The 23,905-nt window shown below is 33.5% G+C and overlaps 4 protein-coding genes and 1 non-coding gene across 5 annotated transcripts; 2 read left to right on the forward strand and 3 right to left on the reverse strand.

Moving 5' to 3' along the window:
• The first annotated feature begins 984 nt into the window (after positions 1-984).
• On the forward strand, positions 985-4,865 carry LOC112695571 (uncharacterized). The gene is made up of 4 exons (XM_025747953.3): positions 985-1,692; positions 1,856-3,247; positions 3,344-4,304; positions 4,453-4,865. Exons 2-4 carry the CDS (start codon positions 1,856-1,858, stop codon positions 4,707-4,709), a joined length of 2,610 nt encoding a protein of 869 aa, XP_025603738.1. The 5' UTR covers positions 985-1,692; the 3' UTR covers positions 4,710-4,865.
• Positions 4,866-5,644: 779 nt separating this feature from the next.
• Positions 5,645-9,310, reverse strand: LOC112695573 (protein DEHYDRATION-INDUCED 19 homolog 3). Its single transcript, XM_025747959.2, has 5 exons — positions 8,698-9,310; positions 7,895-8,037; positions 7,466-7,543; positions 6,151-6,401; positions 5,645-5,959 (listed from the first exon to the last, which is right to left on the reverse strand). The coding sequence occupies exons 1-5, from the start codon at positions 8,774-8,776 to the stop codon at positions 5,851-5,853; spliced, it is 660 nt and encodes a 219-aa protein (XP_025603744.1). The 5' UTR covers positions 8,777-9,310; the 3' UTR covers positions 5,645-5,850.
• Positions 9,311-13,702: 4,392 nt separating this feature from the next.
• On the forward strand, positions 13,703-13,776 carry TRNAT-AGU (transfer RNA threonine (anticodon AGU)). Its single transcript has one exon. It is a non-coding gene; the product is annotated as a tRNA-Thr (tRNA).
• A 1,011-nt stretch (positions 13,777-14,787) lies between these two features.
• On the reverse strand, positions 14,788-17,541 carry LOC112695572 (exonuclease DPD1, chloroplastic/mitochondrial). The gene is made up of 4 exons (XM_025747958.2): positions 17,076-17,541; positions 15,685-16,324; positions 15,238-15,443; positions 14,788-15,150 (listed from the first exon to the last, which is right to left on the reverse strand). Exons 2-4 carry the CDS (start codon positions 16,257-16,259, stop codon positions 14,933-14,935), a joined length of 999 nt encoding a protein of 332 aa, XP_025603743.1. The 5' UTR covers positions 16,260-16,324; positions 17,076-17,541; the 3' UTR covers positions 14,788-14,932.
• Positions 17,542-18,875: 1,334 nt separating this feature from the next.
• LOC112695574 (GATA transcription factor 16) lies at positions 18,876-20,601 on the reverse strand. The gene is made up of 3 exons (XM_025747960.3): positions 19,708-20,601; positions 19,525-19,623; positions 18,876-19,437 (listed from the first exon to the last, which is right to left on the reverse strand). Exons 1-3 carry the CDS (start codon positions 19,930-19,932, stop codon positions 19,159-19,161), a joined length of 603 nt encoding a protein of 200 aa, XP_025603745.2. The 5' UTR covers positions 19,933-20,601; the 3' UTR covers positions 18,876-19,158.
• Between the last annotated feature and the right edge of the window lie 3,304 nt (positions 20,602-23,905).

The following is a 23,905-nucleotide window of genomic DNA, read 5'->3' on the forward strand; positions in this document are numbered from 1 at the left end:
CAAAAACGATACTTTACACTATTTTTTAAAGTTGAATTGTGTTTATCAAAATTAAAAAATCTAATATAACCTCGTATATTAATTAATGGGATTGTTTGGTGAGTTTTTAAAAAAAGATTTTTTTGAGTTATTTTTTTTAAAAAGATCTTATAGAAAAGTAAAAGTAATTTTATATTTGGATATCTTATATAAAAAGATATTTTTATTTTCAATTATGTTTAGGTATAATAATATAAAATTATTTTTTGTTTATTTATTATGTGAAAAATCTTTTTAAAAAAATCTTTTAAAAAAATATAAATTATAACTTCTCAAAAAATATATATTTTTTTAATTTTTTTAGTACTTTTACGTTTACTACAAAAATATTATCAAATACACAAAAAATAAAAAGATTTTTTTTATTGAAATTTTTTTTATCAAACATCCAAATAAGCACAATATCTAAATTTAATTCTTACATTAATATCTATTATAGTATTTTTAAATTTTAAAAATTATTTATAAAATATATTTGTTGTTATTTGTATTTATTAAAAATTATTTTTAATTTAATTTATCAAATATAGATACTATAACTTTAAAAAGTTAATTTTTAAAAATTAGTTTTTATAAACCTACATAAATCACATTTATTTTTGGAATATTTTAAATTAATATATTATGTTTGTGTGTATTTATTTGTTGTATACTAATTAAGTTTTTTTGGTCACTAAACTATCTATAATTAATTTTTAACTAAATATAGTAAAATTAGGAACTACTCATAAGAAGTATTTAAAAAAATATGACTATTCGCATAAAAATATTTGTTAATGGCTTAATGCTAAATAGTTTAATTAAATATATTAATATTGTAATAATTATCAACTATAAGAGATATTCAAGTAACTAATGCAAAAAAAAGAAAAAAAGAAAAAAAGAAAGTACCAGTCAAACATGAAATCCTAAAAGTATAAAAAACCGGAAAAATAAAAAAGCATAGAATCCAAATTCCTAATCTTACATGAGATATGCATGAGTCAATTACTAAACGTGGGTTAAAATGGCAACAAGATTACCCGACCCACATCCATTAAGGGCTGATCCGATCCAATGGCTGAATAACGGTTCGGATTTGGTCACTTCAAGTTGAAGCGGCACAAGCATAAGGGAATATCTGTAACTTTATTTGGGTTAGATATCGGGCATGAAAAAAGTCCACCCGGTGACCCGTGTACAAAATATATATAGTTTATTATTTCTGAAAACCCGACCCCTTTTCTGACTTTTCTCTATTCACATTTGAGTTTTGATGCCCAATTTTTGCATCATCTTCACCCTCATCCCTCACCTAGGGTTCAGATCCCTCTCCCTTCTATACCCCTCGCCGCACCGTCGCCGTCTCTTATAACCGATCTAAACTCCTCCGCTGCCACTCCTTCTATCGATCTCCGTCTTCGACCGCTGCGAAGGACGCGAATCGAAGGAGACCACCGCACGACGCCACGACGCGAATCAAAGGAGACCACCGCTTGACGCGAATCGGAGACACCTGCACTCCCGGCCGCTGCGAATCTCAACTACTATCTGCCAATCTGTCAGGTGCGTTTGATTTTGCCGCCGATTCCACGCGTACTTTGCCCTTCAAGCTGCGACCACCATGAACCCCACCTCTGTGTTGCGTTTTTGCCTGTGAAGCCGCCATCAAGGGTAAATCCACGAAACCGCAACCCGTACAAAATATTGATGACTTAATTTGATGTGATTACTGATTTCTTTCGTTCCTGTTGTTTTGAGGAATTTTCATTGTTTATACACTTTATTAGGTTTTTAAAAATAGTTTTGGTTTTTTCTTTTTGGTGTGGAAAAACAGATGGTAAGGGGAGGAAAAATTAGTGGCAAAAGCAGCTTTAGGAATAGGGCTCGGTCAAAGGAAGGTGGTTCCGATGATTCCGATGAAGATTATGTGGTTTCAGATGAAGATGAAGAAGTGTCCGATTGTCCGGACGAATATAGCTCCTCTCTAGATGGATGTGCAACAGAGGAGAGTTATGATGCTTTTATAGACGAGGAGGAAGAAGATGATGGAATTCAACAAGTGAAGAAATTCAATAGATCAGAGGCCGGGAATGGTGTTTGTGGCCGACAGAAAAATGCAAGTAAAAGCAGACGAAAGAGGGGAAGGATTGCATATGCAAAACATGAAGATCAAGAAGCACAAGAAGAACAAGAACAAGAACAAGAACAAGAACAAGTAAAAGTAGAAGATGGGGATGGGGATGGGGATGGGGATGGAGATGGAGATGGATGTGGAGGTGGAAGTAGGGAGAAGGAGGGTGAGGATGATGAGGATGAAGATGAGGATTTCAAATATGATGATTATGATGAGGACAATGGCGATGACGACGACGATGAGGACTTTGATTTTGAAGATGATGATGAGGAATTTTCACTAGAGGAAGGAGATTACTTAGTAGAGGAAGAAGAATCAAGGGGAAGAAAGAAGAAAAATAACAACATGAAAGTGCGCAAGAAGATTTTGAAGAGAAAGGTTTCCGTGACTTCTACCAAACATCGAAAGAGGAAGAAATCTAGAGCTTCAAATAAACCCTTGAAAAAGAAAAGAAGGAATAGAGGGTTAAAGAGGAAAGTAAGATGTGATGATGTGGATGATTTTATTGATAATGGCCCAGCCAGCAGGACAAAAAGGAGGAAAGAATTGGGTAGGCCAAGGAGAATGCTTTTACCCGAGGATTCCAATTCCGATGCATATGGTGCCTCTTCTGGTTCATCTGATTTCGAGTTTACTATCTCCGAAGAAGAAAGAGAACAGGTCCGAGAAGCCCAAGAATTGTGTCAAAGCTCTAGAAGGAATTTGAGGAGTTCTTCCCATTTAACCAAAAATGAAGAGATTGAGTTACATGAAGATCGACACCAACTAAGGAAGCCTCATGGTCGAAAGGGTAAGGAAAAGATAGATGAATCTCAAGGAAGAAAGGGTAAGGAAAAGGTAGAGGATTTAAAAAATGAGTTGGGAAAGCAGGTGTGCGGAATTTGTTTGTCTGAGGAAAATAAAAGAAAAATAAGAGGAATTCTAAATTGTTGTACTCACTACTTTTGCTTTACCTGCATTGTGGAGTGGGCAAAAGTGGAAACTCGGTGTCCTTTGTGTAAGCAGAGATTCAGAACAATTACTAAGCCTGCCAGATCAACTGCAGGAGTTGATTTTAGAGAAGTGGTAGTAGAAGTGCCTGAACGCGACCAGGTACTTAAATTGTGCTTGTACTTTTGATTTCCTGCTTTTTGGTTTTGCACTTGTTATATTATAGGTCTGGTTCAAATGTTTTGATGTGTCATATAGGTTTACCAGCCCACCGAAGAAGAACTCAGGAGCTATATTGATCCATATGAGGATGTTATTTGTTCAGAGTGCCATCAAGGTGGAGATGATGCCCTCATGTTACTATGTGATATCTGTGATTCCCCTGCACACACATATTGTGTTGGTTTGGGTCGGGAAGTACCTGAAGGTAATTGGTATTGTGATGGTTGCAGACCGGATGCTTTGGCATCTTCAAGCTCTCAAGTTCAAGAACGTCTGACTGATCCAAGTGTCCCAACTCAAAACTTGCCTGTTAGACCATCAATTGTTCTTAATGAACGAGAAAGTATAGACCTCAACATGATATCTTCACCCCGGGCATCTTTTAGTCAAGGATTTGGGCATATTTCATCTGCTAGAGTTTCTGGTAGAAGTGTTGAACTAGCTTCTCCAGGACCTGGAGGAGGGGCACCGACTTTATCAGAAAGGCGCTGGATACTCCGACAGATTCACCAGCTACGTTCGGTATCTGGCAGAACCAATGGTACTTCAGCTACCAATTCAACAAGTAACTTGTATAACTCTCAAACCGATCAAGGCAGGGAAACAAATGCAACACAGCATACAAGGGCACAGGATGCGGGAACATCGTACCTCCCATTCTTAGACGAGAGATTATGCAACAATATGTCTCCATCAATGCAGAATGCAGACCCCTCCTCAACGAGAATTGGCAATGCTAGAAGACCAATGGTTCAGGATTCAGCTATGCTTGCCAACAGATCTATGCACGGTGTGCTATTGCCCGTACTTGTGGCAACAACACCTTCCGTATCTGGTTATGAACAAGTTTATCCGTTCAACAACAGCATAGACGTGGTCACTGACAATAGCTTACCCGTTGCTATCAAAGAAGAGAGTAACTTAGAAACAATAAAGCAGCAGTTGAAGTCGATGGTTAAAAGACACCTGTGGAGCTTATCTCGAGATGTTGATTTAGGTAAGCATAGAACCTTCATTGAGGCACGTGTGTTTATCAACCCTTTTTCAATCTTTGGAACACGTTTCCATCGTGATTTCTGATTACAAAGAAATTGTATCATGGTTCTGTTTTGCTTTTTGTTCATGCCACCAAATTCTTGATTCAGGGCATAATACTCTCAAGGACGTTGCAAGGAGTTCTAAACACACCGTACTAGCTGCATGTGGTCTTGAGCACAAGAAGAGTGAGGTTCGGTCTGTGCCCGCACCAGATGTCTGCCCCCACATTGAACTAATGGCAGGTGGACAAACTAGTTTGATAAGAGGTTGCTGCTCAACTTGCTTTGATTCTTTTGTAAAAAATGTGGTAAAAAATATTTTGGACAGAAGAATGTCCTCACAGTGGTTACGATTAGGTCTCTAGGCGTAATGTTATTCTTAAATTGTGTCCGGAGGCACACCATTTTGTTAGGAGTCAATAATCACTCATTTATTTGTTAATACCCATACATGAATATGATTCACTAACTTTGAACAGAAACCCTCTATCAATGCATTGTTCCAAAATGTAATTTGTTAAGTTGGACCAGTGTGATAGTAATTGGACCAACAATTTTTATTGGGTTACGGACTTACGGTGGTTGTACATTCTCTAAAGAAGTAAAACAAAGTGAAGGTTAACTATCCTTAAATCAATAACTTCCTATTGTCCGTGGATCATGTATTCATGTCATATATATATATATATATATATATATATATATATATATATATATACTGCAAGGAATCAAGGATAGTAAACCTTTCATTTTATTAGTCTACAAGCTCCATTTTGGATATAACGTGGGGACTATCAATCCTAAAGTAATGAGAAAAGCAACAGAGGTTCATAAGCAGCTTGGGCATAACCTGATGTTATGATTTAATGACTAAATAACTAATTTCGGCTCTTTATGAAAAATAAATTACAGTTTTTGGCAGAATAGCCTTTTGTTCGACAAAATAAGCCACCATGATCTCTTTGAAGTTAATGATATCGTAAGTGTCTATATGGCATAAGAGACACCACATTTTAAGAAATCCCACTTCAATTCTCCTCTTCTCGTTTTCCCTTTCTTTGATTCAGCGTATGAAGGAAGAAGCAGCTTGTCAGGATAACTAGAATTGTTGCTTTGGCAGCACCAAGAACAACCACCATCCTCATGATTATGGCCCCCATGCCTCCAGAGAGATCGCTCTCAAATCATCAACTCCCAACAATCAACCACAACAAAATGTGCACCCCGCGAAAAAAGGAAATAAGGACCTGTCTTCCATGGTCCGTCCTTAAATGCAAATATAATAAGTAAACAACAAAAATCAAAGGAACTTCATATATTTCATTAAAGCTTTTATGATCTGAAAATCAAAGGAAACAACGAAACATTTGAACTGAAATCACAGCTCACACATATGACATAAATTACATTCATTTTCTGCATCTTATTTCACTCTGATAAAATACATTGACAACATCAGAATAAGTGAACTTAAAGCCAGCAGCACTCCTTGGAGATGAATTTTCCTCATAACTTGTCATCAAGAATGGTTGAAAGCAACAACCCTTGAACAAAGGTGCACCGTTTCGCTTTCTCTTCCTTATCCTTGTCTGATAAGGTACTTGGCTTCACATATCTGAACAGAAACAATCAGACAAGTTAAAAACTAGACTATACCAGAAAACAGGTTGAACTTGCACGAATTGTAGTATTGCTGTTAGAAGATATGCCCTTAACCAAAAACTGTACAAATAGGAACCCAATTGCTTATAGAAGCAAACTAGCACAACTGGATTTCACTGAAGAGAGGATGACTGAAAGACATACTGTTTTTCTTCATCTGAACTTTTCTTGGATGGCCTTGTGTCAGTAGATAAGTGAGGTTGTGAACTGGAAAGGTCTTCGGCTACAGGCAATATAAATGATGACAACAATGGATCTGGTGCGGCATTGGATGAGGAAACTATACATGAGGATCCACCAAAAAGGGTTTGTAAATTTCCTTCTCGTAGCTCTTTCCTCAATAAAGAGAGTGTCGAATAGGATCCACCTTTGCGTGATTTCCTCTTGCGCTGCATGTATTTACTGGCTAAGGAATCAACACATCATATACAAAATACCATCCTTGTAATAATAAAGGCACAATGCTATAATGCAATAGCATGAGAAAGTGTAATTAAACTGGAAAAAATCGACCTTGGCTAAAGATATGCATCTAATAAGCACAAATGCTCAGTTCGGGGTGGCAACATGCACCCTAACTGAGGGTACCCTACCCGATCCGCAACGGGTAGGGTAGGGTGCGGGTTGGTCAGTTAGGGTTTAGACAAATGCTCAGTTAGGGGTGGCAACATGCACCCTAACTGAGGGTACCCAACCCGATCCGCAACGGGTAGGGTAGGGTGCGGGTTGAAGCCCCATATATATATATATATATATATATATGTGTGTGTGTGTGTGTGTGTGTGTGTGTGTGTGTTTCATGTGGATGCTGAGCCAAATACCTATCACTAAATGCAAAAGATCCTTAGCCACTAAGAGATTATTAATTGATAATTTAATACTTTTTTTTAACATAAAAATCAGTTCTATTTTAAATTATCATCAAGTTATATAATAATGTTACATCTTTTTGATAACTCATGGGTAGGATCGAGTACCCGCAGGTTAAGAACGGGTAGGGTTAGAGTTGGGATATTCTCAACCTATGGGTAGGCTATGGTTGAGTTTATATAAAAATCTCAACCTGCGTGTAGAGTTAGAGTTGGATCCAAACCCTACCCTACCCTGCCTATTGACACCCCTATGTTCAATAAGCATTAAGATTACTAACTAAGCATTCACACATTAGTAGATTGCAAATGCATTAAGCAGAAATGTTGAATCAGCACTGGTTTAGAAACTTGTGTACTTGGCTACCAGCTAAAATAATGGGGATCGATCTTTGCAAAAGTATACTCTTTCAAACAAAAAAAAAAGGCACAGCAGAAATGCGGTTATTTAAAGAGATTTTACTTAATGCTAAATTTCGAATAATGTACTGAAAGCTGAAAAGTCAAACCTGCATTAAGTGGATGTTTAATATAAATACTATTTGAAAAAAATGGGCAAATAAATATTAAACACAAGTGAAAAAGGATATCTTAAGTATGTTTCCATGTTGTAGGGTTATGTGTGCAACCATGTCCACCCCCACCCTCAATGTGCAAACTGGACAAACCTGCATAAGAGATGCCAAAAATTGAATTGGAATTGGAATTTCCAGAGATCAAATCCCCCTCCTAACGGGGAAAAAAAAAAAAAAAAGAGACTAAACTAACACTCCTGATAAAGTAGAAAGAGGGAACGAAGGAAAAATATTCTCAATGTTACTAATCTGGAATATCTATAAAATCATCCTAGTATATTCTCAACTAAAACTTCCAACTAGGCATAGATTTCTAAGGGCCTCTGCAAGATGCAAAAGACAAACTAAGATAACCAGCACTTTTTTAAGGCCAAGCCCTAATTGAGCAGCAACTAGATCACATACACTAGAAAATTTGTTGAATGGCAAATGGAATAGTCATACCCCATTTTTGGCTTCAACGGGATGCTCTTCATCAATGTGGCAGCATAATCCAACAATATCAAAATACTCAGAACAGAATGGGCATAGAAACTCCTCCCTTATATCATCATCCCCATCATTCTCGTCAAAACCCAAGAACATATCTACATTTACACAATCTCATATAAATCAGTGCATAAACAAGCAAACAACATAAAACAAAAGAAAAGGCCAAAGTTGAAAGAGGGTGCGCTTTATGGGGGAGGGGTTTGTAGAGAATCTTATGAGTTATGATTCACAAAAAGATAATATCATAGTAGCAATAATAATATGTTTGAGTAAAGTCATGCCATATAATTTTAAAATCCTTCACTGTCAAACTTTTATATGACTGGTCCAGCTGACAAAGATATTTGAGATCAGCAATCCCATTTATTCTATCTTCCATGGAAAATGGGACACCAAACAACAAGTTTGGCTTATCATTTCAAGTAGTGGACAGTAGAATTAGATAAAATCATCGTTCTGATGCCGAATTCAGTGGCAGCAGCAGCAGCAGCTACAATAAAGCAACTTTCTAGCACAACAGTGATGTTCAGTTTAAGAACAATTTCTATGTATGTTCTTAATATTTGTGTACTAAATTAGAAAAATAACACATAAAAGGAACACCGGATGTTGGCAACGATGCCAATGCTCTAAAGCTAGGATCTTTGTCGCAACTAATTAATCAATTAATTTAATTAATTAATTTGGGGGTGGTATTGACTAGAGAGAGAGAGAGAGAGAGAGAGAGAGAGAGAGAGAGAGAGAGAGAGAGGTACCTGATCGGGAATGAAGAGCGGCGTGATAACGTTTTGAGGCAGAGGAGAGACGTGCGCTCCATGAAGATTCTGCGTCCATAGCTGGTAAACTCTGTCGAATCGGAGAGATCACGTCCACAGAGATTGATTTGGAGGTTGAAGATTGAAGCTTCAAGGTTCCAGAGACCACACTGAGGGGACATCACTACCGTATATATCATTTCCAATTAAATTATTAAAATCACTCATAAATATCTATATATTCAATAAAATAAATTATTTGTATGATTTTTGTAAAAAAAAAAATCCAATTTATAAATTTAAAATATGTCCTTGGCTAAATAATTATATTTATCATATATCTTTTTTTGAAAAAAAAAATCAATTATTCAAACACAAATTTTAGATTTATAATTTTCCTACTTCAATAATATTTAGGGTTTAGGTGTGAAGATTGAAGAACATTATTTTGGTTGCTCTCTTTTCTTTTTTTTTTTTGTGTATCCGTTTTCATTTTTTCTATTTTATACTTCTCATCAAACCACTTACAATTTACAAAAACTACTTAAGCCAAACTCTGAAGCACGTGGATCACTTATTCTTTTGATTTCTTGACGTAAAATCTAACTAGACCATCCAAATGTATTTAATTTAATTTAATTTATGTAGGTACATTCTTCCACTCGTTTGTTATACAATGCAAGTGGACTTGAGTTTAATCATTCACTTTGCAAAACAGAACCAAAATGATACTATCTAATCCTTAAACAGTTTATTAATGAACTGATTTAAAGGGATAATAGCAGCCACACAATTCAGTTAAACTAAACAAAATCATGTCAAAGCAAGTATAATATAATATTAAGTGTGATTGCGAGTCCAGCCACATATTAAGAACCTTCATCATCCTGCTTTTAATTTTAAATACGATTTTAGAGTCACGAGTAAACTACAAAGAAGTAAAGAAGTTAATTATATATTGGGTAAAGTATATTTTTTATTTTTTAAATTTATATAAATATTAAAAAAATTATTTTATTTTTATTTGTATTAAATATATCTTTGAAATAATATATAACAACTATTTAGCAATGATATATAACAACTATGTTTAATTTGTTTATAATAAAGATTATTTTTGTGAAATTGTTACTGAATTGTTTTAATTTTTTAAAAATTAGTAGTCAGACATATATTTAATATAAATAATTTTTTTTAAAATAAAATAAAATTCTAGAATATTTTAAAAAAATTTAACAAAATTTGAAAAGAAAAAATATATTTTACCTTTATATATAATATATAATATACTATTAGTTTTAAAAATGATAGTGTTAACTACTTTAATTAAAAAGGAAGTAAAAAATATATTTTAGAATAACTATCTCAATTTCTTTTAAAAAAATAAATCTTTCATTCATAGAAAAATCAAGCAGACATTTAAAAATCGAAAATAGCATAAAATTTATATCTAATGAAAAAGATAAATATTATTCCGATAAATTATTACCTGATAAGAGACACAATGTTTGGTTCTATAGAATCTTAAAGAGTAGAAAATAGAGACAAATCTAAGTCTGCTGCGTTTCTAAATCGATACGAACGTGTTACACTATAATAGAATACGTGACGAGTAAGAGTGGATTTTTACTCTATCTGATTCCGTTCTGTCTTATAATAATCGGTATAGAAGTATAGAATTCGTCCAGCTCCTACCTGTGAGTAGTAAAAAGTTGAATCCTAATATGTTCTTGCGGGTACCCGCTCCTACCTGCTCCTATAATTATTAAAATTCAATAAATAAAATTAAATTTCAAAATTTATATAACCATCATCACATACATAAGTAAAAATTCAAATATAATACAATATTATTAATTATTTTTCATATATTACATATATTATATATAAAATTATATATATTATATATATATCGGGGCGAGCACTACTTAAATCCGACCCCGACCTCGTCCCACCTAAGATCTTGTTCTGATAAAAATTCGTCCCAGTGAAGAACGAGTAATTACCCACCCCGAATAAATAGGAACGGAGTGAGTACTCACGAATTTAGATGGTGTTGTCATTCCTAGAGAGAGCCATCGCTACCAAGATTGAGGCAGTAATGTATCAGTCTTCTAGGTTGCAATGTGCTTCTTTCACGAGAAAGAAAAAAATAGTTTCTTGCTAGTAATTTATCGGTTTTACTTAAATAATTAGATTATATTAGTTTATTTTTGGAAAATTTGGACACAATATGAATGTGAATATCTAGTTACTTAGACATTATTATGAAATGGTTTCATGACTTACTATTTAAATTTACTATAAGTTTAATTATTCTGTTAATCTTTATAATTTTATTAAATTTTTAATAAGATTTTTATATATATATATTTTTTTAATTGAGTCCTTACGTTATTTTTAAGTTTACAATTAGGTTTTTTTATGTCAAAAATATTAAAATTAATCAAATATTTTTCTCAAAAAATTATATAGTTAAATATTTAGTTAGGTTTTTAATTGTAGATACTTTCAATTTGTAAAAAAAAATTCAATTAATTCTAATATTTTTTATACTAAAAAATACCTAATTATAAAATTAAAAGCAATGCAAGAATCTAATTAAAAGAAAAAAATATAAAAATCTAATTAAAAATTTGGTAAAATTATAAAGACTAACAAAATACTTAAACCTTTAATATATAACATATCCAATAAAATTTTCATCCATCATAAATTGTATTGTTAAAAAATACGAAATAAGATAAAATAATAAAATAAAAATAATGATTTTCAACTATATACTAGAATTTTAAATGTTTTCTATTCTATTTATAAAGGATTATGCTATGTGTACATTAAAATTAGTCACTAAAATTAGCCATCAGTATAAAATATATATTGAAATATAAATACACATTAAAAATAAATTAAATTATATATCTATTTATACATAAATATATTAATAACTAATTTTAATATACAAATAACATTTTTGATTTATAAATAACCACTAATCTTTGTTAACAAATTATCTCGTATCTCACGTTTAATCCAATCCAATATAATTTCAGCTCATCATACACAACATAACAAATTTGCATTATACCTAATACATACAACATCTCTAATTTAGTACCTCTTGTCTTGTCCACGCGTAACCTAGAACACCGAAGTTCTTCTACTATTAAAAACAAGTAACGACGAGCATGGAGCTAGAGAATCAACTATATAGTTTTGTCTCTCCTGCTCTTTCTATCTCAACAATGTTGTTAAGGTAGTTTTATATTGGGATAAGTATTGTTTTGGTCTCATTAAAAGTTAAAATTAAAATTATTTCTAACATAATTTTTGATTTAAAATCATCCTTAACACTTTTTTTATATTAAAATCGTCATTTTAATTTTTTACGGATAAAAATATTCTTTATTACTATCAATACTTTTTCCACTACTAACACCTCCTTTACTCCACCACCACCACCTCTCTTACTCTCATCAAATACTAATAATCAGAATCAAAATCAAATTTAGAAGCAAAAACAACATTAAATTTAGAATCAACAACACCAAATTCAACAACAAAATAAACACACAAAATCAGAAAAAAATAGAACCAGAAGAAGAAACAAAACAAAAACAAATGCAAAAGCAAAAGAAAATACAGATGTAGAAGAAGAAGCAGATGAAGAAGTCGAAGCAGAACCACCGGCAACTCGTGGGTGATGGAGTGACGGCTGCTGGGCAGATCAGTGGTGGTAGGAACCCAACTTAGCCTCAGATCCTTCTCTCTCTCTTCTTCGCGCGCCGCCCTCCTCGCGTCGGGCTCCCCTTCCCGGCGACGCACTCCACGGCGGCAAAAGCATGCATGAACGGTGGCGACGTCGGCTTTAGCGGTGGCTCGTGGGCGGACCAGAAATAATGCAGGTGTTGTGATGGTGACGGCGACTATGGCAGTGGCCTCCTTCCCTCCACCGACGCTCTCTCTCTTTCTTGAATCTCCTTTCTCGTTGGCTCGTGCTCGGTGGCGAAGAAGGACCCAAAGGCGGTGGCAACGATACTGGGATTCACGACGACGGCCGTTGGGGTTCCCCACCCTTCCCCCTCCCCCTACCCCTCCTTTTCCCCTTTTTCTCTCCCCCCCGGCGTCCTTTCCCCTTTCCTTTCTCCCCTCCCCTTCGCGTCCTTTTCTTTTTTTTAATTTTATAATTTTTTTATTAAAATAGGGATAATTTAATAGTAAAATAAAAAATTTTATTAAAGAAGACGATTTTAATGCGAAAAAAAAACGTTAAGAATTATTCTAAATAAAAAATTACGTTGAAAACGGTTTCGATTCTGACCTTAAACATTACGAATCAAAACAATACTTATCCCTTTTATATTCGAGCAAAAACTTTAATGAATATGACTTCAACTAGCTTTGGCTAAGTGACTTCGTATCTGTCTTATTTTATTTCACACATCTGAAAACAAAATTTGCAGGATTCCACTGTAGAAAGCTGTTGATGAAGTAAGGATCGGATATGGCTCATCAATTATTCACAAAATTCAGTTAAATGTGGCAAAAAGCAACCACACAATTGAGGTCAGGATCACAACTAAACACCTAGCTTAGGAATTCAGTAGTATATATATATATATATATATATATATATATATATATTAATCTATTGCTTTAACTTTTATTTTTAATTACTTTCATTTTCCGGTGGGGAGAACTTGCCTTGTATGGTGCAAGTGGAAATTATCAACTGGAAAGGTTACATAAAGCTAGAAAGCTCATAGAGCAGTTGAATGATTGACTATCTTTGATTGAACAGTATTGTATCGGTTGATATTTTAGTATTCCGTGGACATCCTGTCCTGGTAGTTAAAGTGGGTGGGGTTTTTTTGTGTTTGTAGTTTGTAACAAACATTTCAAGTAATGTAATGGCATCGCACTTATTTTCTTTATTTTTGGTTGGATCGAGTATTTTTTATTATAATGAAAGTAATTTAATACTTTGTCAGCATTACCAACAGCTGCTCTCGTAGCTCAGTTGGTTAGAGCACCCGTTTAGTAAGCGGGAGGTCTTGAGTTCGACTCTCAACGAGAGCAAACTGAAGCTGTTTATTTTTAATATATGCCTAATCTTCTAAAATTAAAGAAATTTCAATATTTCATGATTTGGCTTTGCTGAGGCAGTTTTTCTTACATTAATTTATACATTCTGATATAAGAGAGTGATCTCTAATCTTAGCCTATATTAACATCATTGTTTGGCTCTTTTAGGACAAAAATTAAACGTAAGATTGAATTCTCATTTTCTTTCTTCCTTAATTTTCTTATGGTTGATTTCTCTTTTGATATTAGTCAATGACATGCTCTTTTCCTGTTATGTGAAAATTTTTATATAATCTATTATGTATTCATTTTCACTCTTAATTAGGTCATTTTAGTCTTATAATTGGCTCCATCTTCTTGATCAATAGTAATTTTTTTAATTAAAAAGGTATTATAGTAAAACTCAATACATGATAAAAGTCTTGAAAAGTTTTTATAAGAAAAAGATCCATTCCAACTTTCACTATTTTAGTAGGCACAGATTATTTCATCTGTAGTCCGTGGCATTTGGTTCCCTGTTGAATGGCTCTACTGTTCTATAAATGATATCCCAAATAAGTCTAAAGAAATTTTTAGTGAGATATTTTAGTTCTGAACAAATTTTACTCACTAAATTATTCTAAAAATTTTATCTTTTAGATAAATTAATTTTGATATTAAATTGTTCGTTTATATAAAAAATAATTTCTGAATTTTAAAATTTTTTAAGCACTATTATATTTTTTAAAAATAAACTATATAGACTAATTTTATCTAAATTTTTATATAAAAATTAATTTTCTAATAAAATATAATATTAAAAATGAATTTAATAATTAAATTTTATTGAAGATTAAAGTGTCAAACTATTTTTTTTTTTTTTGAAATATGAGGTATTACTCGTGTTATAAAACTATCATACTCTCTCCTCTATTTTCCTCTATCCAAACATACTACCATTTTTTTACCCCGAAGATTCCCACTTAAACGAAATCAATACTTATCCAACAAAGAAAAAATTCAGACTTTGGTATATAATTATCAAATATTATATTGAGAATAATAAGATAACAATTACAATGTTTCTTTCCACCTTAAAATACAAATTCCAGCCCCATTTTTGGGTACAAATAATTTTTTTGCGTTACAACAACTGCAAAGTACTGTGTAACTAATCTGAATTCTTTTTCTTCTTGGAGTTGATAATATCGAATGCTGTGAATGATCTTTTAACAAGGTCAGAGAGGGTCAACTTCAGATCACCGGTTAACCTACGAAGTACCAGAGCCAATGTGTTAGCATCTACCATAGCCCTATGAGCTTGGCCATCAACATGGATTCTGTAGTGCTCACACAATGTACCAAGGGATATTGAGGTTGATTTTGTTCCTGTTAACACTCATGTTAATGCTTTCATACAAAAACATTAAAAAAAAATAATTGTGTAGTTGTTGAAGCAAATAGAGAGAAAGGGACCTCTGGCCTTCATGAGTTCTCGTGCTAAAAGAAGGGTGTCTACAAACAGCCAATTAGGAGGAATCTCTGTAGAATGTCGCCTAAATTCGTTCATGATGAAAGGAAAGTCGAAAGCGCGACCATTATGAGCAACCCATAACACATATCCCCTAGGTTTCTGACGGCTTCGAACAAATTGCAATAAGATGGGAATCAGTTCTTCCATCCTACAGAAAATTCAGACGGCCACAGGAAAAATACTCAGCGACTCCCTTGAAAAATTTTAGCAATAGTTTCAGTTAACTCAATCACCATCTCGATGAACGAACTGGCTCAAAATCTAAACATTGATACATTCAAATAAATTCCACAAGACTGTGTTATAGAGATAGTGGCAAAATTTGTTGTTGCAAACATAAACATAATCCAAGGAACTGAAAATGCAAGAGATATAGACATTTAAGTTACCTTGGAACCTCAGGTCTGTTCACCATATGAGTAGTAATGCGATGAATGTGTGAATTAGGAACACAGCGTTCAGGATTTACAAGAGTTTGGAATGTGCTGTTCTCACCACCCTGAAGGTCTCGAAGTGCAATCTCAATGATCCGGTCATTTTCTCTGCTGAATCCAGTGGTTTCAATATCAAAAGTAATGACTGTGACTAAGCTAGACAAGTCTTTATTCTGGGCAATCTCTTGTTGTAAGTTACAGTATTGAACATTGTCGAATTCAACTACCTGTTCTTTATTTACATTTTCTGTAAAAGTTTTTAAAATAGGTTCACTCAAAATTTCATGCTTGGTACTTCTTGATTTGGTGCTCCCAGTGCCTTCTGTATTTGTGGTTATAGGTCTTCGAGTCCACTTCCTTTTCTGCCCTCCTTGAAGCCCATGAGTTCTAGAACTAAGCAGCCTAACACTAGAATTGTTTCCACAAGTCTTACTCAAACTATGAAAGGTTTCACCCCAATAATTTGCTAAGCGATGTATTCTACACCTAGGTACTTGCACTAACGAAAAAATCATGGATCCTGCCCTCATCTGACTTCAATAATGAAAACTGAGAAAAATACTAGACTGGGAATTCTTCAGCCTGCAGCTACAACCTGAAATTGGGACAGACAGTACAAATATAATTCTAAGAGACTTTAAAATCAGAAATCATCATATAGGACTGATCCTATATTGAACACTACTAAATCCAGCATAACAGGAAGTCACAAAAATATATGCAGAAAATCAATTGTCCTAACAACCTTCTTGTGAACAAAATGCTTAATTGATATTTTATAGCTTTTGCCAAACAGGGCCAGCAATCAAATCCTGCCTAATGATAGAGAAAAGATAATTCTTGTTGAGAACAAAATAAGTAACCTCAAAAAGCGGTAAGTGGTTTCATGGGTCAGGTAAGTGGTTATTTGTTTACCACATATCACTGATGATCAATTAAAACCAATACCATTCAATAAGGCATAGCAGTAGAAGTTTATCACATCCTTCGGCCTCCTACAATCATAAATTTGCACATAACAAACAAACATTGCTTCTTTTCTTTTTTCTGCTAAAATCCCATAATGTACCCATCAAACAATAAAAGAGGAGAAGACAACTGGCACGATTCATTATCCGAAACACTTGGATGAACAAGATGCGAACTGTTCAATCAAAACGGTTACTTGTTTCCCTCCAGATATGTGAGAACAATAATCAAACACCTTATAGGCAATTTGAATAAAAGCGAATTAAAAGGGAAAAAAGATGTCGGGAGAGTATGAAAATGCTACCATTGAGTCCTTGAATCACAATTGACATAGTTGAAACTAAAAGAGAGGAAGGCAGTTAAAGAATACGAATTACCTGAAGACGAGAGAAGGTGTGATTGGAAGTGTGAAGGAAAAAGCATTTACAGGGAATAGGAAGTTATAGAGAGAGAGAGAGAGAGAGAAGTTGGGAACAGCGTGCGATGTTTAACTATAACGAGAACGTAAGTTACGGATCGCCCCTGTTTTGTCTTTCCCTTCACTCAAACCATTTCCTTCTTCTCTTTCTCTCACTGCAAACTCTCAACTCTTTCTCAAAACTTTCTTATGGCCACTGTTAACCGTTCTTTCCTTAGTTAATTATGTCCTCTCGTCACGTGATGGGTCACATGCCATATGTTAGGATTATTTATTTATTATCATTATTTTCACCGTGATCATACGTGACCAATCCTCTTTAATCGAAGAGAAATTTTTATTCTTGTCTACAATATATTTTCTATAACAGTGGTAAATCCAGGAAGAGGATACGATATTACGATGAAAATATCATGTGACTGCCATGTGCTGCGATTTGGCCATTATTTTAGGATGAAAGTTGCGTATACTTTAGTATTGCTTTGGTCAAGTGAGATATACTGGGCAAACATCATGTGCAACTATACCTTTCTTGAGATGGTTGTACAAGTTAATTTTTTTTCTCTTTTGTAAACATATTTTCATTGATTAATAATTACACAAATTATTTTTAATATGAAAATAAAAATAGTATTTTGATTAAATATTGATATTTAAAATATATTACAATACTATAAATGTGCAAAAATATTATCTTGCGTGTTAGCTAAAATATTATCATGATTCATGTGTCCAACACGTATCTTGTGTGTTGACTCTCAACCTGCAAAATTCGTACACATGTAATTATATAAAAAAATTAGCCTAGTAATTGAAAGGAGAGGGCATATTTAGTTATTTACCAATGATAGATTATTAGATTTTCTTTTGGGTTTAGTACCCAATGCCCAGGTTAGTTTGACGAATGTAGATATTATAGGGTCAACAATTCAACATAACGGGTTACTCTTCCTTTCTTTTGGTGTGGTTGATTTTCGTTTTCATTTGTTCGGCGGAGATTTGGGCTAGGCAGCGCTCAGCCCATCAAACCAGTCAGAGGAGCTAAACCAATCACTGTCATGCTTAGTGCAAAAATTAGGCCCAACTAGATCTTCTATTTCACAAAGTAAACAAATATTAAATATGCCCAAAGAATAGACCCTTTCTTTTGTCAATGACTTCCAAGCACATATCGATGCTACTGAGAAACTTGATTCTAAGTCTTCTGTAGGCCCAGATCACAAAGTTAAGAGCTTCAGGCCCAGAACTATTGTCTATAAAGAAAAAACTAAAACAAATCCCCAGACTGGTAAATTTACCTTTGACCAAAAAAAAAAAAACTGATAAATTCACCTAATAATCCTCTAACCTTAAGTATGGCAAAACCAACAAAATCTTCTCTCTCACGTCACAAAACAAAACAAAACAAAAATAATAAAATATTAAATTAATCTTTTATATTTGAACATAATTTTATTTTGATTCTTAAAATTTAAAATATTTTATTTAAATTCATAAAAAATTATTTAACTTCAGTATAATCCTGAAGTTAATATTAAATAATTAATATCACATTTCTACTAAATCTTAATATCTTTTCTTAATTTAGTAATTTACCAAAAAAAAAATAAGTGCTTTCTACTCTTCTGGGATTCTCCGTAACTACTGTCACATTGGCTGTTCAAGTGTATACGATAATTGCCTAATTGGTTAATGCATAGAATAGAAGATAAAAGGGACAAGAGAAATAAATATTGCAGAAAGGAAAGGAGAATGATACTACTTTAATATAATTACCGTATATTTCCATTTTCTTCTAACATTTACATCAATAACTAACGGAACGTATCACCATAACAAAATGAACGACTAAGACCCAGACCCTTTAGGCGGAAGGATGCTCCCCCTCCTAACTAAACTATAACAAGCATTAGAAACATTGCGAGATACCCTTCTTTCCATAAACACAGGGTACGTCACTCTACAAATTAGAATGCTCCAAAAGTATAAGAGTTGATTAAGGGTTGGGGGAGTTATAGCTAATAGAAAAATAGTCTCCTTAATTAAGCAAAAACATAGCCACAAGAGAGTGCCATTAAACACACAGCGGCTTGTTCCTCTTCCCCCAACAAACACATACTCCTCTGTTTCTTCTTTAGCAACCAAAACTCCTCGCCCAACGCCATCAAATTCACTTTCAACGACTCCTTCAACTCGTTATCAGAGGAGCTGCTGCTACCGCCATTTTGTGATCTCTCTCTCTTCCTCTCTTGTCCTTTTCGCATTCCCACCGCTGAAGCCCTTCTCTTCCGGTACCTTATTCCACACGCGTTGCAAAGACTCTGATCAAGAAACACAAACAATAAGAATTAATATTTTGCATGACACATCCAATGAAAAAAAAAAAAATTAAAATTGGAGGGTATGACCTTGGGACCAGCAGGTCCTCCTCTCCACAGCGGAGTCTTGGTAGTCTTGCAATCACTACAACACTTCTTGCTCTCACTCAATTCCTCACACACCCATTCCTGTTATCATCAAATCGTAATTAGCATATAACAGTAATGTAATAATGAGCCACTTCAAAATCACTACTGAATTACAGAACAGACCTTGTTGAGATCCATCATTACCATAACCGAATCGGCGAAAGAGAGAAAAATAAAATGGAAATGTAAATGAGTACTAGTACTCCTACTAACACCCGCACGCTGCTGCAGCAGAGAGTAGTAATGAGAATAGAAACAGAAGCACAACCGACTATGTGATTGTGAATATACCCCTAAAACCCTAGGGCTCCCCAATACAATGACCGAAACGCCCTCACAGTTCCGCATTTTGAAGCAACCACGTGCCCTCTGACGTGTCTGCTTCTCCTATCCACACAATCTCACCCTACACAGGACCGTGGAAATTTCAGGACCATTCTTATTATTTTACAAAAATAGAAGATAGATAGATATCAGGCAGCAGCCAATTATCTTATTGATGAGGTTTTGGCTTTAATTAATCTTGAGAAATGGGATTTAAGAACTCACTACTCTTTGGCTTTACTTGGCGGCATTCATTATCCATTCGACTTTCAGAAACACAATTAAAAAGCATAATCACTAGTGTGGTGCATAACCTTAACAGGCATATATTAATCCAAACATTTAACCTTGAACCCTGTTGCTCAACTTTTAAGCATAATTAAATAAACGGGGTATGCCGTAGCCGTATGCCAATGCTCAATCACAATCACAATGCGCCTCACCGACACACCCCTCTTACCTATTTATATTTTCTTTGCTAATGCGAGCAAAAATAACAAAGGAAAAAGCAACTAATGACACATGCCATCCAACTTTATAAACCTAAACCGAATTTATAACACCATACTTAAGATTAATAATTTTACAAATGTGACAATCTATAATTAAACTTGTGCAATTCGAATGATGCGAAGCCAGGAATAATCATTGCTCTCTAATTAATAGAATCAAACAATATGGAAATGCAAGCATATCATATGTTAAGGTAATGCGGTTACAGATAGGCTTTCTAAAGGAGGTGGTCCCTGTTGCCGTATGCTGTTTCTTTTTTTCATTTTGGGCCTATGGGCCCTCTACTTTGACCAAAAATCGAAATTCAATTATATTTTTTCAAAGCCCAACAGAATGCGGGCGGTTTAGTGGTCATAACTTTTATGGGTCACCTTGCTTCTCCAAAAGACAAAACAAGCTTTAAACCCCAAAGCTTCCTTCTTTTTAATTCGGTGAATAAACACCCATTGCTCCCCTCCTAGCTTCTAAACTAGTAATCATGTTAATGATAAATTGGGATTTTTTTTTCCGAAATTTAATTACTTAGTTAGTCATTATACTACTATCAACTTTGTAATTAAATTTCTACGTCTTATTTTTTAATTGAATTTCTATAGTATTTTTAATTTTATAATTAAATTTTTTTAGATTAGAAATATTAAAATTAATAAAATATTTTTTAAAAAATATGATAAAAATTTAATTAAATTTTTAGTTATAGATGTTTTTAATTTACAGATAAATATTTTGTTAATTTAATATTTTTATATTAATAAAAATTTAATTCTAAAATTAAATAATATAAAAATCCAAAAAAATAGGGTAAAAGATAAATAGGTCCTAATTTTTTTTCAGACATTTTCGTCCTTGACCATTGAAAAATACTTTTAAGTCCCTGACGTCATTAAAAGTAGGGGTGTTCATGGTGGAGTTTGGATCGGTTTTGAGTAAAAAATTCATCCGATTCGAACATTAATTTTACTAGCGGCGCGGTTTGGATTGGATGATTTAAAAAAAATCGATCTGATCCGATCCAATTTCAAGCGGTTTGGATTGGATTGGATTTGCGATTTTGTAAATTAAAAAAATTAAATACATATAACAAGTCTCAACATCAAATTTTAAATAATCAACAATGACATAACAAGTCTCAACAATATCTTAAAAAGCCAACGATAACATAACAATAAAAATAAAATTATAGGTTAGTTAAAATAAATAAATAAACAACATTTTGAATTTAAAATATTTATTAATAATAATAATACATGAATAGTATAAAAATATATAATAAATTGAACATGTTATAAGTATAATTGCAAATAAAATAGTAAAATAATAATATTATAGCACATTGTACGATTTGGATTGGATTGGATCGGTTATGAAAAGTAGATCCAAAATCCGATCCGATCCAACAGTTTGCAAGAATTAGAATTCAATCACATCCAAATTAGTGCGGTTTGAATTGGATTGGATGAGTGGTTTAATTTAGATCGGTTTGGATTTGAACACCCCTACTTAAAAGTTGGACGGATTAGTTCTTCCGTCCAAATGCCTTCGTCAGACCCAACGGAAAAGTCTAACGTGGCTCCCGTAATGCTTGTCACGCGTACACGCGTCGCCATGGATTTAGCAAATCCTCATTTCTTTATGAATTTTCCACTTTGTATGCTTTTTTTCCATTTCTTTCAAGCCATTCTTGCCTTCAAAACTTTAAATCACTCAAACAAACATATCAAGGCATCGAATGAGAGAAAAGTAAATTAAATTTAGCCCTAACCTCATTACAACCCTTGAAAATACCTCTTGATATGTGTATCCATGCATTGAATATATGTTGATTGGTAGAAGAAGAGCAAGCCTTAGAAAGCAAGATTAGTACAGAATTGAGAGAATCAACCCTCAAACACTAAAGAGATTAGAGTACAAACACTTCCAGTGAGGGTTCGATATTCAATCCCCTGTTCCTTGCTTTCACGAGCTTTCTTCTTACAAGTATATTTATACTTCATTTTGATATTTGAATTAGTAGAATTCATAAATCATCATACTATCTTAGCCCTACTTTTTTATATATGTTCTTAGATATTGATTCATTTTTAACAAAGTAGGTAGACGCATTTTGCATATTAGTTGATGAACTACAAGAGTTTAGCATGAGGACATGCTACTATTTAAGTGTGGAAAAGTTGATGAACCACAATTTTATGATTTATATTATATTGAATTTGGTGAATTTTATTAATTTTTTTTACATTCATTTACTAAAATAGCATGATTTTTTGAATTTCTCCTAAGTGTGATTAATGATTAAAAACATGATTTCTAGACTATTAAATTGCTAAATTTAATTTACTTTTCTCCCATTCGATACCTTGATATTTTTGTTTGAGTGATTTAAAGTTTTAAAGACAAGAATGACTTAAAAGAAATAAAAAAAACATGCAAAGTGAAAAATTCATAACGAAGTAGAGAATTCATGGCGACGCATATGTGACACGCGTATGCATGAGAAGAAAGTCTGCCAGACAACGCGTACGCTTGACAAACATTACAGGAGCTACATCAAACTTTTTGTCCTTTTGTTGGACAAAAAGTCTAATCTGTCCAACTTTAAAAGATGTCAAGAACTTAAAAATATTTTTCAATAATCCTAAAAAAAATTTAAAAATCTATTTATCTTTTAGTAAAAAAAAATATAAAATTTTAATTTTAAATTTAATAAAACTATAAAAACTAATTAAACTTTTTTTGCCGGATAAAAATGACATTTGAGTGAGTCTATTTGGAATTGCAGTCCATACTCCATCCATGGATAAAGTTGGATCAACGATCAAGGGTATAAGTGTAATATTCTAGTTGCATAATTAATTAATTATCCCCATACCATGACTGCTGGTGCCATATACAAATATCGAAAAGGTCGGATAAAAATAGATGAATAAAAAGCCAGCCAAAATATCTTTGAAGATCAGCATCAGCGACAAACTACAAACTAGAAACTTCTTCTACCAAACGCATGAATTTTAATTTAATAAACGTGAACCCAGAAGCGCTTCATCAGAACATATCACAAAGACATGTACCATAGTCCCATGCACCGAGAGCATTTTTATATGTGCAACGCAATACTTAAATCGCCACTTATGTCGCCCTGTGCCACCAAATCCCCATTCACCCTAATTGGGAATATTTATATAGCAGGACCCATTAACTGTTGATCATCCCCACCATCGGAGAACCCAAAATCCTTCATCATATGACGATGATTCATGGTGTTTCCTTATCTACTTTACATACTCACACAAGCAAGAACAAGAACTCGACAGTTTTGCATGACATACACGTGTCAGATAGGACGTGCTCGAATCCCTCTAACCCCTTTCTTCCTATGCAGGGAAAAGTATTATAAAAAAATAACAAAAATTGCAGAGTTACCAGGTGGGTAATTCGAGATATGGGTGCATTGAACCAGAAGAATTTAACTTAAAAAATTAAACAA

The sequence above is a fragment of the Arachis hypogaea genome, chromosome 6, assembly GCF_003086295.3.
Source record: "Arachis hypogaea cultivar Tifrunner chromosome 6, arahy.Tifrunner.gnm2.J5K5, whole genome shotgun sequence".
NCBI classification, from domain to species: Eukaryota; Viridiplantae; Streptophyta; class Magnoliopsida; order Fabales; family Fabaceae; genus Arachis; species Arachis hypogaea.

Coding starts and splice junctions, on each gene's coding strand:
- LOC112695571 (XM_025747953.3), top strand. CDS start 1,856: ATGGTAAGGGGAGGAAAAATTAGTGGCAAAAGCAGCTTTAGGAATAGG. Junction 3,248..3,343: donor AAGTGCCTGAACGCGACCAG/GTACTTAAATTG, acceptor TGTGTCATATAG/GTTTACCAGCCCACCGAAGA. Junction 4,305..4,452: donor ATCTCGAGATGTTGATTTAG/GTAAGCATAGAA, acceptor TTCTTGATTCAG/GGCATAATACTCTCAAGGAC.
- LOC112695573 (XM_025747959.2), bottom strand. CDS start 8,776: ATGGACGCAGAATCTTCATGGAGCGCACGTCTCTCCTCTGCCTCAAAA. Junction 7,544..7,894: donor CCGTTGAAGCCAAAAATGGG/GTATGACTATTC, acceptor TCTCTTATGCAG/GTTTGTCCAGTTTGCACATT. Junction 5,960..6,150: donor AGTTCAGATGAAGAAAAACA/GTATGTCTTTCA, acceptor GTTTCTGTTCAG/ATATGTGAAGCCAAGTACCT.
- LOC112695572 (XM_025747958.2), bottom strand. CDS start 16,259: ATGAGGGCAGGATCCATGATTTTTTCGTTAGTGCAAGTACCTAGGTGT. Junction 15,444..15,684: donor AACAGACCTGAGGTTCCAAG/GTAACTTAAATG, acceptor AATTTTCTGTAG/GATGGAAGAACTGATTCCCA. Junction 15,151..15,237: donor AGAACTCATGAAGGCCAGAG/GTCCCTTTCTCT, acceptor GAGTGTTAACAG/GAACAAAATCAACCTCAATA.
- LOC112695574 (XM_025747960.3), bottom strand. CDS start 19,932: ATGCGGAACTGTGAGGGCGTTTCGGTCATTGTATTGGGGAGCCCTAGG. Junction 19,624..19,707: donor TAATGATGGATCTCAACAAG/GTCTGTTCTGTA, acceptor TGATGATAACAG/GAATGGGTGTGTGAGGAATT. Junction 19,438..19,524: donor GAGGACCTGCTGGTCCCAAG/GTCATACCCTCC, acceptor TTTCTTGATCAG/AGTCTTTGCAACGCGTGTGG.